Source organism: Pinus tabuliformis, chromosome 5_2 (genome assembly GCF_031772625.1).
Source record: "Pinus tabuliformis cultivar Carrire ecotype Pingquan chromosome 5_2, CPIR1, whole genome shotgun sequence".
NCBI lineage: Eukaryota > Viridiplantae > Streptophyta > Pinopsida > Pinales > Pinaceae > Pinus > Pinus tabuliformis.
This window is the reverse complement of record NC_142306.1, coordinates 800659549-800672955: the sequence shown is the minus strand read 5'-3', so window position 1 is coordinate 800672955 and position 13407 is coordinate 800659549. Positions and strand designations below refer to the sequence as shown.

General features: G+C 38.9%; 2 protein-coding genes and 2 long non-coding RNA genes across 4 annotated transcripts; 2 read left to right on the top strand and 2 right to left on the bottom strand.

Moving 5' to 3' along the window:
• Window positions 1–1460: 1460 nt before the first annotated feature.
• LOC149161733 (uncharacterized) lies at window positions 1461–2323 on the bottom strand. The gene is made up of 3 exons (XR_016261514.1): window positions 2179–2323; window positions 1750–1845; window positions 1461–1532 (listed from the first exon to the last, which is right to left on the bottom strand). It is a non-coding gene; the product is annotated as an uncharacterized LOC149161733 (long non-coding RNA).
• A 3469-nt stretch (window positions 2324–5792) lies between these two features.
• LOC149161732 (uncharacterized) lies at window positions 5793–6813 on the top strand. The gene is made up of 3 exons (XR_016261513.1): window positions 5793–6363; window positions 6517–6561; window positions 6683–6813. It is a non-coding gene; the product is annotated as an uncharacterized LOC149161732 (long non-coding RNA).
• Window positions 6814–7153: 340 nt separating this feature from the next.
• Window positions 7154–9241, top strand: LOC149161731 (glutamate dehydrogenase 1-like). Its single transcript, XM_089434984.1, has 8 exons — window positions 7154–7159; window positions 7386–7607; window positions 7707–7781; window positions 7882–7998; window positions 8272–8522; window positions 8738–8813; window positions 8927–9013; window positions 9158–9241. The coding sequence occupies exons 1-8, from the start codon at window positions 7154–7156 to the stop codon at window positions 9239–9241; spliced, it is 918 nt and encodes a 305-aa protein (XP_089291110.1).
• Window positions 9242–9996: 755 nt separating this feature from the next.
• LOC149161730 (putative disease resistance protein At4g10780) lies at window positions 9997–13060 on the bottom strand. Its single transcript, XM_089435560.1, has one exon. The coding sequence runs from the start codon at window positions 12913–12915 to the stop codon at window positions 10150–10152; it is 2766 nt and encodes a 921-aa protein (XP_089291686.1). The 5' UTR covers window positions 12916–13060; the 3' UTR covers window positions 9997–10149.
• Window positions 13061–13407: the final 347 nt, after the last annotated feature.

The window sequence follows — 13407 nt, the reverse complement described above, 5'->3', positions numbered from 1 at the left end:
CTTTTTAATTTAAAAGAGTAATATTTAGTTTTTTTTTTTCTTTTAGTTAAAATAATAATAAGTAAAATAATATATTATAATCATTTATAATTGAAATGTATTTAATATTTTTTTATTTACAATATGTATGATTATATTTTTTATATTAAATTTATTAGGTCGAGAAATGCCTTATAATTCAGTATGAAGGAAATTGTAAGAAATAGTTATGTAAAGCTTTATATAATATACTATTAGTTTTAAAGTCAATATTAATATTTAAAAAAAATAATATATGATTAAAACTAAAAAATATCTTGAATTAGATTATTCTAAATACTTGGTAAATCTAAATTTAAAATGAATGTAAACTGATCTAATTAATATTTAACTTACAATATCATGTGTATCCTTTTTTATATTCTGATTTAAAAATATTTAAAAAATTATCAAAATTCTTTTATGATAAAGTTAAACCAAATATAAAATTATTTAATAAATTATCAAAATTCTATCCTCACACATTAATAAAATTTAATATGAAAAATATTACTCAATAATCATAAAAACAATCAGAGACCATTCAAAAATATTTCTATATTATTAGTCCCTGCCATCTGGCATCCGGCAGGGACTATAGTAATCGTTTCGGACGGAGATGGCATTAGTTCTTCGTTGCTGCGCCGTGTTATTCACTGATTATCATAAAGTTTCGAAATGCCTTGTGCGAGGATGTGCCGAGGTAACATAGGTTTTATTTGCACCTGAGGTTTTGTCGTCTTATTTGGCCTCTTCCCGAGGCGGAAGAGGCTCGACCATAGCTTAAAAGCAATTTAAGCCCGCTGCATTATCGGTAACCGTCAACGGTTTCGTTTTAATGTTAACATTAATTCGATTCTTCTGCAGGGGTATGCTAAGGTTTGGTAAGGTTTGGTGGGCATGCTAAGGTTTGGTAAGGTTTGGTGTTCCCTGTTACAAGATTGTGCATTGGCAGCTGGTGCATGCCATGGTTCAACAGCTGTTAACTGCTCGCTAGGTGTTGTTTCCTCGGCCCTTGTTTACCTTCAGGCCTGTTCTGATACCCACAAGCTGCATCTAGATATGTACCTGGCTCAGATGCTGCTGATCAAACTTTCACTGCCCGTTTCTTGCAGCCTTTACCCGGAGGCATCCTATCTCGAGCAGGATCCCTCTGCTCTTTGGCGCTCGGGATTCAATTCAAGAACTAGTCACTCACCGTCTGATTCACGCGGATCAGAGCCATCGAGTCGATAATAACAGTTCTTCGGTGTAGCTCTGACCCTACAGCAAGATCACAGCTTGCCGCCGTTAACTATCTATTATTAAGCCCGCTTTTGCGTTGCCGAACTCTTCTTGTATTCGCCATTCATGTAAGATGAAATATTTTTTCCACTGAACTGCTACAATGCAAGCCATGTTAACAATCTGTGGATCTGCTGGCGATGATGGTGGACTTTGTTGGTTCCACACATGGTACGCCTTCTACCAAAGGTATGTATAGACCATCCAAAATCTGCAATTTTCAGTTCACCCTGCGTTTCATAACCTCAAAAATTAGCAGTATTTAAATCCCAGTATAAGCCCAGAATATTCCGACCACATTTAGCACGAAACTTATCCTTTTTGAAGAATGTCTAGACATTCTGGTGTTCATCTGGCAAAAGCAGATACAAAGGTATTTGACGATAAAAGTTGAGTGAATTGTTTCAAAGTGCAATCCAACAATATAATATAAACCATAGCAATTACCTTAAAACCAATCAGCAAATTCTCTGGCTTGATATCCCGGTGTATCACATGCTTTTCATGGCAGAAGAGTAAAGTCCTTGCCAACGATGCAATGTACTGTGTTAAGGCAGAGAAATCAGATTAATGTAGAAACAAAAGAAAATAAATTGATTTGCTGAACTATGGTACAACGTAGTCAAATGCAAGTATTTCGCATTATGTTCTCCACAGAAGTCTGTCTCAGGACTTCTAGCTGGCAAATTTATCCCTGCTAGATCGCCTTTAGGCATGAGACTTACATTCTATGTGGACATGATGGCTTAATGGGTGTTCAGTCCTTGATTGCCATTTGAAATTTGGTGATTATGACATGATAACCGTTAGACAAAACTAACCTTGTATGAAGTAAAAATTTAAAAAACAAACAGGCCTTCAAAGGAGAGAACTTACAGTAGCTGCACGTTTTTCGTTGAAGCACTTACAGCGTTGTAGCTCTTTATACAGCTCACCTCTTGGAGCATGTTCAAGAATAAGATAGACACAATTCTGTAGAAAAGCCAGGATAAGTGTTAGTAAATAATATTTTAATTGTTAGCTCTTTCAAGCTTCATCTGTCCCTAAAGGCTGTTTCAAGTGCTTGTTTGGATTCCCACTTTAACAGGCTAGCAGGAGTTCAAATCTTGCCTGGAACATAATGAATCCGTATAGTGATCCAAAACCAAGATTATGTTCATAAGGCAATTGTCGTGACAAGTGAATTCAACAGTGGAGTACATCAAGCTAGCCATATTCGTGTCTGGTACATTTGAGGCACGGTCAGGGCTACTCCCAGTCCATCCTTTGTGAAAAGCTGTGTGTTTGGCAGCTGAGTTTCTGTGAAGGCACTTGTTCTTTCGTTACATCTCTGGTGGTGAGGCAGTAGGACACGCGTAGCACATGCAAATTCTATATATTACTGTTAACCATCATTTTATTTGTATGTAACCATTGTCGACATAACATAGAAATCATCCTACACAAAACGCTATGTGGGACCTACCATGAGCGCCATGTCTCTCATCATTCCATTTATCAAAACTTTGCCCTCCTTAACCTCTACTTGGTTCATTCCTACTTTTGCCCTCCTTAACCTCGGCTTGGTTCATTCCGACATTTGGCAGTGGATTCCATGTCTCTGCAACTTATTCATATATTGTAGACCTGCCAGGTAATTTACTCTGTAATAATGTAGAAAATGTTTTTAGTTTCTTATTTATTAGTTTCTGGACTGTTTGAACTCAAGGCACTGAATGTCGGGCCAGTGCTGGGGAGGGTAGCTCATAGCTGCGTTTACAGAGGCAGTCTGAGGTTTGGGAAACTGATTGCTGTGAAAAAGGCTGGAGTGTGATGATAACGAATCAGACAAGGCATTCTGCAGAGAGCTTCACATTGCTGGCAGTTTGAAGAATCGTCATGTGGTTCCTTTGTTAGGTTACTGCATTGATCGCCTAGGCCTTTCTCTGGTCTTTCTGCAAGCCCAAAATTTCAATAGATGTTGCAACATCTCCTGAGTTGGCACAATAGGCTTGTGGATGACCTTTTTATTTCTCTGTCATGAAGCTATGTCATTAGGTGACAAGTGGGTATTACTATTGTTATACTCTTTTTTTTATTTGGAGGTCTCTTTAGTATGAGAGCATTTGCATTTATATAATCGGTGCAGTTAAATTTCTACAGCATTGAGTAAATGAAACTGTTGATGGCAAGCTCAAGCAATTATGTTTTTAGCTGGCAATGGAAATTTCTGGTAGGTACAGACTGATGAACTAGCTAGTCTTGAACTTCTGTAGCATGTTAGTGAATTCGTATTGGGTTGTACTATCGTAAACTCTCATTATGTATGCCTGATTTAGTCTCTTTATAACCCCAGCAGTACCACAAGCGCGTAAAGCATCGCTTGCTCGATTTCTTGAAAAGCGAAAAGAAAGGTATTTGGGCATCTGGCATTTTATTTTTTGAACTTGTAGTTCATGCATTTGTCTTTGTTTCTAAAACCATTGTCCTTTGCGTGTTTCTCAATTCCAGAGAAGCTTAAGTCTGAAACTTTTTTACTAATGATTTGAAACTTGTATGAATCCCTTTTCATGAAAAGTTAAAGGGCGTGCTGTGTTTCTGCTGTTTACTCACGGTTATGCTGCTCGATCTTTTCATATTATGCTTACAGTCCTGCACATTTGCAGTTATTTAGATTCACATAAAATTGAGTTTATGTGGGCAAGTAATTGAATATCCATAGATGCTTCTTCCCTTTATTCTGTTCTCAATAGCCAGGGCCATCAAAACTAAGGCTGCTTTGATTTCAGGCTCTTTGTTTGCCCCCAGACGCATCCCCCACTATTTTCAGGGTTTCCTGTAGAAGCTCCATTGGAAAACCCCCTAACCTCATATGCCCAATGCCTTTTCCGAATCTTTAATGGGAAAACTGACTGTAGAAATGAAACATGCCTTTGCCGAATTTTTTCATTTTTGTGTTTGTTTCTTCAGTTGTCTTTCTATGTATATGTCTATTGTGAATGATTCAGGGACACTTCTAAAAACAGGATTTCATGCAGTAACTACTCATTGTTTTTTAATGTCCAATTATAAAAAATGTCAATGCCAAGTTTGCTTCGTTTCCTTCATCAGGAAATTCATCAAGTATTAAGTACACATCCATGCTTGTTAGATGAAGATTTTAGGGATAGCTTATTCTTTACTGGGCTAGTTTTTGGAGGTTTTCTATGAGATCATATTGGTGAATTACTTTTGGTCCCTAAGCTACTTGGCAAGTGTAAAAATTTAAGCCACTTTTACCAAAATTCCGTGCTCTAATATGAAGCATTTCATTTTTTTATATGAACTACTTGCTTTATAGATGTATAGGGTGCATCTGTAGGTGAGACTGAATTCTAATCTCATTTTGTTATTGGTGGATTGAACTGATGGTATTGCCTTACTATATAAGGCCATTGTAATTAGTTACTGTTTTCTCTTTCTTAGGAGGAGAGATGCTTGCCTGGAACAAGCTAGGTATTTTTTCTTATCAGAAACAAAAAATCTAGATTTGAAGTGCCTGTGAACCACATTCGTTTTATTGTCACTGTTTATGAAAACTATATCTTTCTTGTGCTGAAGTTATACTTCCCCACAGTTAGTGATGTTCCACTTCCTCTATTTTCACAGAGGGCAGTGCATATTACACCATCCATGGCAAATGAACTGATTCAGGTAGTGCTTTTGATATTGCCAGAAAGGTTCACAGGTTTTTCTGCCAGCTACGTTTCTGTTTGAGATGTTGCCACTTTGAAGCTTTGTGCTGATTGACATTTTGAACTCTTCCCTGATTCAGATCCTTAAGATAGAAGGAGTTGAGTTTGTTGTTGCACCTTATGAAGCAGATGCTCAACTGGCTTACTTGTCTAGGTTGGAGCCAGAGAAAGGTGGAATAGTAGCTGTTATCAATGAAGACAATGATTTAATGGCAAGAATTATTCACAGGTTATACTTCAAGCTTCATAAGCTCAGTTGGCATTTGCTCAAGATTCATTATTTTAGTAAGGACTGGTATTAAATGTTTTGAACTGCATAACCTCGTTGTCCTTTATTTAGCCGTGCTAAAACCCAATGCACTTTCTTTAAAGTCTAGGTTTCTGACAGTTTGTATCCCTAAGTTCAGCTGATGTGGGACAAAAGTATAACTCGTACTGTTTTGGCGGTTACTCTGCCTTCGTTTTGTAATCTTGGCTCTTGTCTTGATGTTAGAGAATACAGCTAGCTTCATGGTCTTGAGCAAGGCAAGTTAATTAACAAACAAAATGGTGACCGGACTGACTGGCTTAAATGTCTTCTTTGCAGGCATGTGTGTCCTCGCAGGTTGTGACTTTCTTTCATCAGTCCCTGGTATCGGGATCAAATATCATTTCTTCCTGCTTGACATTGATGCTTTCATTAATCAGAGTAATTAACATCTTACAAACATATAGACTTTCACCAAGTTCCTTTGCACTCTGCAGAAAAACAAAGGAAAGTGACAGACTCTATTCTAAACCACCATTTAGCAGGGTCAACCTGCATAACAAAATGACACTTCTAAAAACAGGATTTCATGCGGTAACTACTCATTGTTTTTTAATGTCCAATTATAAAAAATGTCAATGCCAAGTTTGCTTCGTTTCCTTCATCAGGAAATTCATCAAGTATTAAGTACACATCCATGCCTGTTAGATGAAGATTTTAGGGATAGCTTATTCTTTACTGGGCTAGTTTTTGGAGGTTTTCTATGAGATCATATTGGTGAATTACTTTTGGTCCCTAAGCTACTTGGCAACTGTAAAAATTTAGGCCACTTTTACCAAAATTCCGTGCTATAATATGAAGCGTTTCATTTTTTTATATGAACTACTTGCTTTATAGATGTATAGGGTGCATCTGTAGGTGAGACTGAATTCTAATCTCATTTTGTTATTGGTGGATTGAACTGATGGTATTGCCTTACTATATAAGGCCATTGTAATTAGTTACTGTTTTCTCTTTCTTAGGAGGAGAGATGCTTGCCTGGAACAAGCTAGCACCAAATTAGCAGAGGGAGATGTTAAAGGTGCTATTGAACTCTTCCAGGTATTTTTTCTTATCAGAAACAAAAAATCTAGATTTGAAGTGCCTGTGAAGCACATTCGTTTTATTGTCACTGTTTATGAAAACTATATCTTTCTTGTGCTGAAGTTATACTTCCCCACAGTTAGTGATGTTCCGCTCCCTCTATTTTCACAGAGGGCAGTGCATATTACACCATCCATGGCAAATGAACTGATTCAGGTAGTGCTTTTGATATTGCTAGAAAGGTTCACAGGTTTTTCTGCCAGCTACGTTTCTGTTTGAGATGTTGCCACTTTGAAGCTTTGTGTTGATTGACATTTTGAACTCTTCCCTGATTCAGATCCTTAAGACAGAAGGAGTTGAGTTTGTTGTTGCACCTTATGAAGCAGATGCTCAACTGGCTTACTTGTCTAGGTTGGAGCCAGAGAAAGGTGGAATAGTAGCTGTTATCAATGAAGACAGTGATTTAATGGCAAGAATTATTCACAGGTTATACTTCAAGCTTCATAAGCTCAGTTGGCATTTGCTCAAGATTCATTATTTTAGTAAGGACTGGTATTAAATGTTTTGAACTGCATAACCTCGTTGTCCTTTATTTAGCCGTGCTAAAACCCAATGCACTTTCTTTAAAGTCTAGGTTTCTGACAGTTTGTATCCCTAAGTTCAGCTGATGTGGGGCTGATATGTAGTAACTGCTAACGATTGGCAATATCTGCATGCAAGATCTTTTATGTCCTATTAAGGCAACTACATCTATGGTTGAGTTACTTGATGTTAGATCTATCTCTAGTTTGATGTTTTGGAAACATATATGGCTGTGTGTGCACTGAAATTGCTATAATGGAAACCTAATATGGCTTTCTTCTTGTTTAATATCGAGCAATATGGGAAGTATAAAGCACAAGGAAAATTATGAATCTTACTTCCTTTTTAAGTTAGTAGTACTTTGAGCTATTAACATAACCCTTTTTGCAATTCATCCAGTTTGCAACAATCATTTCAGAGAATGCTATAAATAATCTATTTATCGCTGGGGTATGCAGGTTGACCCAGATGAGGTAAATGCCTTAGCACAACTAATGACATGGAAGACTGCTGTAGCTAACATACCATATGGGGGAGCAAAGGGTGGTATTGGTTGCGACCCATGGAGTTTAAGTTTCAGTGAGTTAGAAAGGCTTACTCGTGTCTTTACTCAGAAGATCCATGATTTGATTGGAATCCACATAGATGTTCCAGCACCTGACATGGGAACTAATTCACAGGTCTTTTCCATGATTCCTATTCAAAATAGATTTATTAGCTCCGAGATTTAATACATATTTCTTCAATATCCACTATGCTTACATGGTTGATGTGAACAGACAATGGCCTGGATATTAGACGAGTATTCAAAATTCCACGAATACTCACCTGCAATTGTTACTGGAAAACCTGTTGTAAGTATATAAATCTTTATTCCAAAAGACCTCACCAACCTCTTGAGTGTATAATTTACATAGCTTTTTGATGTTAGAAAGATTCTTTTGTGATGGATAGGATCTAGGTGGATCCCTTGGCAGGAATGCTACAACTGGTAGAGGTGTTATGTTTGCAACAGAAGCTTTATTAGCTGAGTATGGTAAAAGCATCTCAGGTCAACGTTTTGTAATCCAGGTAGATTGTTTTTCTCTTCAGCCTTTACTGTGAATGTAAGTCTAGCCGCATAAAAAAAACACCATCTTGCTTGCCTTTCTTTGAATTTACTAGTTGCACTAATTGCATCAAAGAAACTCATTACCATGCTTTTGCTTTACTCAAAGGATATCTATGGACACTAAATGAAATGAAATTGGCTGCATAAATATGGCAATAACATCAATTCGAGGGGATTGGAACCATTACAGACTGAAATACATTCTTGAACCAAAACCTCTCTGACCTTTTCAGGGTTTTGGAAATGTCGGTTCCTGGGCAGCTGAACTTATCCATGAAAAGGGTGGAAAGATTGTAGCAGTTAGTGACATTTCAGGAGCTATAAAGAACAGCAATGGCCTTGACATTCCAGCTTTAATGAAGCACACAAAGACTAATGGTGTTGTTAAAGGATTTGAAGCAGCAGATTCAATTGATCCCAAAACTCTCTTGCTTGAAGACTGTGACGTGCTCATCCCTGCTGCTTTAGGTGGTGTTCTGAACAGGTCAGTATCCATCCAATTTAAGTTTCACAAGACCATCTGGCATTTGGAAGTTGACAGGGATTTGAAAGTACTTTTTAATTCAATTGACAAAACACTGCATTGCATAGGCTACTTTGTTGAGATTTAGTTTTGATACATATATTCCATAATCACTGTTATTGCAAAGTTGGAGATGCTAATTTAGTAATTTGATTGCTACTGCGTACTGGTCACAGGGAGAATGCTAGTGAAGTAAAGGCCAAATTTATTATAGAGGCAGCCAATCATCCCACAGATCCAGAAGCTGACGAGGTGAATTAGACAATCAGTTGAAGTTGTAGAGGTTTTGGAGTAATTTGACTTCTCTCAGGCTTCTTAAAATTCAGCTCTATTATGTAATATTGGATGCATGACATGCATTTCAGATTCTATACAAGAAGGGTGTTGTAGTACTACCGGACATATATGCAAATTCTGGTGGTGTGACTGTTAGCTATTTTGAGTGGGTTCAGGTATGTATCCTTGAGAAAACTCTTTTTTTGGACTTGATTATACAAACTTCAGTCACAATGTTTTTTCATCTACATATGGTTGACTTGCAAGTTTGCTTGTGTTTATAATTTATTTGTCTGTTATTTGATGATTCTGCTATTGAGGTTGGTGAATTGATGCTTTACAAGATAGGAATAGACTTGTATTTGCTGCCTGAATTATTTTTCAGATCTCTAACAGTGATGTAGGTTGAGTTGGGTACATTGATGTTATACTGAATTGAATACTGACGGTCCATCAAATTTCATGCAATACTGTCTTATATGAATTGATAGACTTGCCAGTTTGCTTTTTTTTTCCCAAGAAAAACATCACAGTTTTTATTCAAAAAGAAAAAGATCAAGTTTCTCATGTGTTTATAGCATGATACAAAAGAAAGTAATTCATGACTGCACTTTGGATATTGTTTCTCTTACTTATGCTGGCATTTAAGACAAAAGAAAATGACTTGTTTCGCTAAGCTACTGCATCAGCGAAGTAATCCCTCTGCAAGCACAACTGACAATAATGGCTTTAAATTACAACCCAAGACATTGAAATTTTGCCAATGAATGAAACTTTGAATGTTTATAGAGAAAATAGTGACCTACAGAAAATGTTTGAGTGTTTAATTTCATCATGAATCTGATTAGCTTTGGGTTAAAATACAGACAATTATAACATTCATTTGTTCTTGATCCTTATTATGTGTTGTTTGCAATGGATGAATACTCTGTCTTAATTGCTTAATGAGGTTTATACTAAACTGCTTTTCTATAGTCTTTTGGATTGGGAGACATTATGTCAGTTACTTATGTGCATCTTGTATGACTCAGGTGTATGACCCTCAAAAGGTGAATTGCATATAACAAGTCTTGGAAGCTAAATGGACTAGATAGAACTATGCGCAGGGACTAACTGCTTCGCAGCCTTCCTTGTTTTAAATTTTAAAACAATTAAATAAATAAATAAAATGTGTTATAGTGATTTACAACATCAGCGATCTATAAAAACGAATCTTGAAATTTGCTTTCGAGTGACGCCTTAATATTGGGATCCTACTCCCATGGGATTGCTCCTTTAATTTCATACCTCCAAATACAATCTTAATGGGATCCTACTCCCATTTCCTGTATTTACTTTCGTTCCTGTATTTACTTTCGAGTGATGTCTTAATGTTGGGATCATCGCATTGGATTGCATCCCACCATTCTCTGGAACCTTCTATTTTCTCCAGATGATTTAACTTATCCCATCCCCCACGCAATCTCTTCAATTGGTGGCATCGGTCCACCCATAAAGACTTGAGCATTGGGGCTAACGGTGACGCCACCTCTCCCGATCCTCTACTTCCACTTGCTGCTCCCACTGGCCCCATCCCCACACTCTCCAACGACTGTAATGTATCAAGTGTCACCGCCTGTAGCTTTGGAAAACCTATTCCCAACTGCAACTCCTCCAACTTATGGCATTCCTCTATCCTTAGTACTCTCAAACTTGGCAACTCCGCCGGGAGCTCTTTCAGCTGGTTACATTCATGTAGCCAAAAGTTTGCGAGCTTTCGGAATTGAATAACCCAACTCGGCAGTCGCTCCACGTTGCAATGCCAAAGAGACAAACTTTCCAGATCTTCCATCGCCTTCATATCCTGCGGAAGGTAATCTTGACTATCAAAGGACAGATATAGTTGTTTCATCTTTGACCAGTTTCCCATAAGCCCCTCCTTTACTGGCGATCTTAATTCTGCAGTGAAAACCCTGAGCCGGCTCAAACTGTGCAGGTCCTTTAAACAAGCATACTTTCTATCAGCATTTGCCTCCTCCTCGAAACGCAATCTAACAGTCCCCAACATCCTCAATCTTTCCAGTGAAACCAATTCGGAGATCCCACGCGGGAGATGCCCCAAACTCAGGCACCAGCTTATGTCAAGGGCCCTCAAACGTTTGAGTTTACTTATACTCTCCGGAAGACACCACAAGTGACCACATTCCCTAACATTCAAGAATTGGAGCTCCTTAAGGTCGCCAATGGATTCATGCAATTCATAGATGTCCTTGCATCCAGATAAATTGAGGCAGGCAAGATATTTCAGATTTCCTATAGAAGGCGGCAGAGACGTTATGCCAGTCCTACTAAGATCGAGGACCCTCAGTGAGGGCACCTGAGAGGGGAAGCTTTCAGGAACTCTTTTAATACCGGGATTCTCGCTCAACAGCAAAACTGTGAGGGACGAACACGCGAAGGTTGTAGGCAGGGAGTGTAGAGCATTCCTCATCAACGACATTCTTGCACAGCCCTCCAAGTCTTCCTGAGAGGGGAAAGGGCTCACGCCCACCCCGGCTTTGAAATGACACCTCTGCTCCTTCTCCGCTATGCGAATCGCCACATCACGAAGCACATCGTGTATTTTAACAGAGAAAGTCCTTCCCACCTCATCATTCGTTACCAGCTCGATCAGAGAACGATCCAGTAGGTGTTTGATATACTCGTGCCCCTTGTCATGCAAATAGCTGTCTCCACTTCCTTTCACCAAACCTTCTGCGATCCACAAGTCTATGATCTCTTGACAACCGATGACTTTGTCTTCGGGATAAGCTGCAAAATAAAGAAAACAGATCTTCAAATTATCTGGTTTCAAAACATCGTAACTCCACTTGAGACGTTGAAATAGCTTGTCGTCCACTCCAGCGTGCAGGTCATAAAACGTCTCATCGACGTTTTTCATGTGAGTTAAAGCATTCTCCCATTCATATAGTTCAGTATGGTGTGCCATAGCAGCAGCGACTACAATTAAGGCGAGCGGCAACCCCTTGCACTCCTTTGCAATGTCCCTGGCAACTTGCTCTATTTCATGTGGAACATTTGCATTCTCAAATGCTCGGCTACGAAACAGCTGCCAACCCTCCTCTTCCAACAGCGGTTCCACTGTTATAATCTCATGCACCTTCATTCTTGCACACACTTGTTTATCCCGAGTGGTGAGCAAAATTTTAAAAGCTGTGTCATTCAACGACACTCCCAGATCTTGAAGCTCATCATTTGTCCACATATCTTCCGCCCACATATCATCCAACAGAATAAGATATTTTTTATTCTTTAAAGAAGAGCGCAGCATTTCTTTTCGCTCTTCGAAATTGGAATTTTCTTGAAAACCTCTTAATTTCAATCTATCAGCAACAGAATTCTGGATACCTAGGATATGGTTTCTGGAAACAGTTACCTTAATGATGAGCTGAAATGAATCCCTTACACGCTGGCTGTCGTTGATGGCGTCAAGCAGCGACGACTTACCAACACCCCCCATACCTTGTATACCAATTCTTCGAATCCTGCTATCTTCATCCGTTAACCATCTCTCCACAAGCTCCATCTGTGTAGATCTCCTTGTGTCTACAACAAAACGGCCAGAACCAGATTCGGGGTTTTGAACTAGTACCTGGGTGCGCGGAGTAGGGTCCCCGTATTCCCCTGTTGGAGGAAAATCAGATTGCCTCTGTAAATGGAGTTCAGCAACACTTGATTTCCAGTCTCTGATACGTCTGCCGATTCTGTAGCGGCAGACGCAGTTAGGACACCAAGTGAGACAGGTTTTGTGTTGCTCATAATCACTGCCAATAGATCCTGAACTTTCTATGGCCTCGCCCGCCCTATCCAGCCAACCCTTCACTATACTTTTAGGGTTCATGTTTACTCGAGCGAGCTCCACATTTATGTCATGCGTTAGATCGTTCAGACGCTGAACTTCGCCTTCCATGTCGCTGATCGCTTGAGGCAAAGAAATGACCAATTTCACCTCTTCAACAACCTTTTTGAAAAGGGTGCCTACATCATTGCCTACAGTATTGGCTGCAGCCCCAGTTCCAATATCCGAGCACCACGCCATTTCCTTCACCACAGTGAGAAGTCTTCAAATCAAATGCGTGAAGATTAAGAATTCTCTTTCCACTGCAAAATCACCAGCAAGATTAGGATTTCTCTTCGCTCAAATCGTGCTGAGCCGCTCAATCCATCCACCACTAAGTAGGCAAGCATGGGTATTAATTTATTTTCTGGTTGTGGTCCATTCGTACTCAAAGCATATCTTTCCTTGTGGGTGGGTGAAGGTGAAATGTATTTGTCCCCTGAAATGGCCCCATCTTGTTTGTTCTCAGAATTCCACTGGAAATTCCAAAGGGTCCCGCTCAGCTGCTTTTCAAGGGGTGGGATGGAGATAAAGGTAGGAAATAGTGAAAAGGGGACCACTTAGATAGTAGTGTGGAATGTGAGCATCTGAGCTTGTGAAGTAGGACCCGCTAGAAACAGTGAAATTTTAAGATCAAAGAAGATGAGCCCATTTTGCAGGATAAATAGTTTGGTTGCAACTTGCTTTTCAACT

Excerpts from the sequence above, each read along its gene's own strand:
- LOC149161731 (XM_089434984.1), top strand. Across the intron at positions 7,782-7,881 it reads TTGTTACTGGAAAACCTGTT|GATCTAGGTGGATCCCTTGG; the intron begins GTAAGTATATAA and ends TGTGATGGATAG. Across the intron at positions 7,999-8,271 it reads GTCAACGTTTTGTAATCCAG|GGTTTTGGAAATGTCGGTTC; the intron begins GTAGATTGTTTT and ends TGACCTTTTCAG.
- LOC149161730 (XM_089435560.1), bottom strand. The coding sequence starts at position 12,915 with ATGGCGTGGTGCTCGGATATTGGAACTGGGGCTGCAGCCAATACTGTA.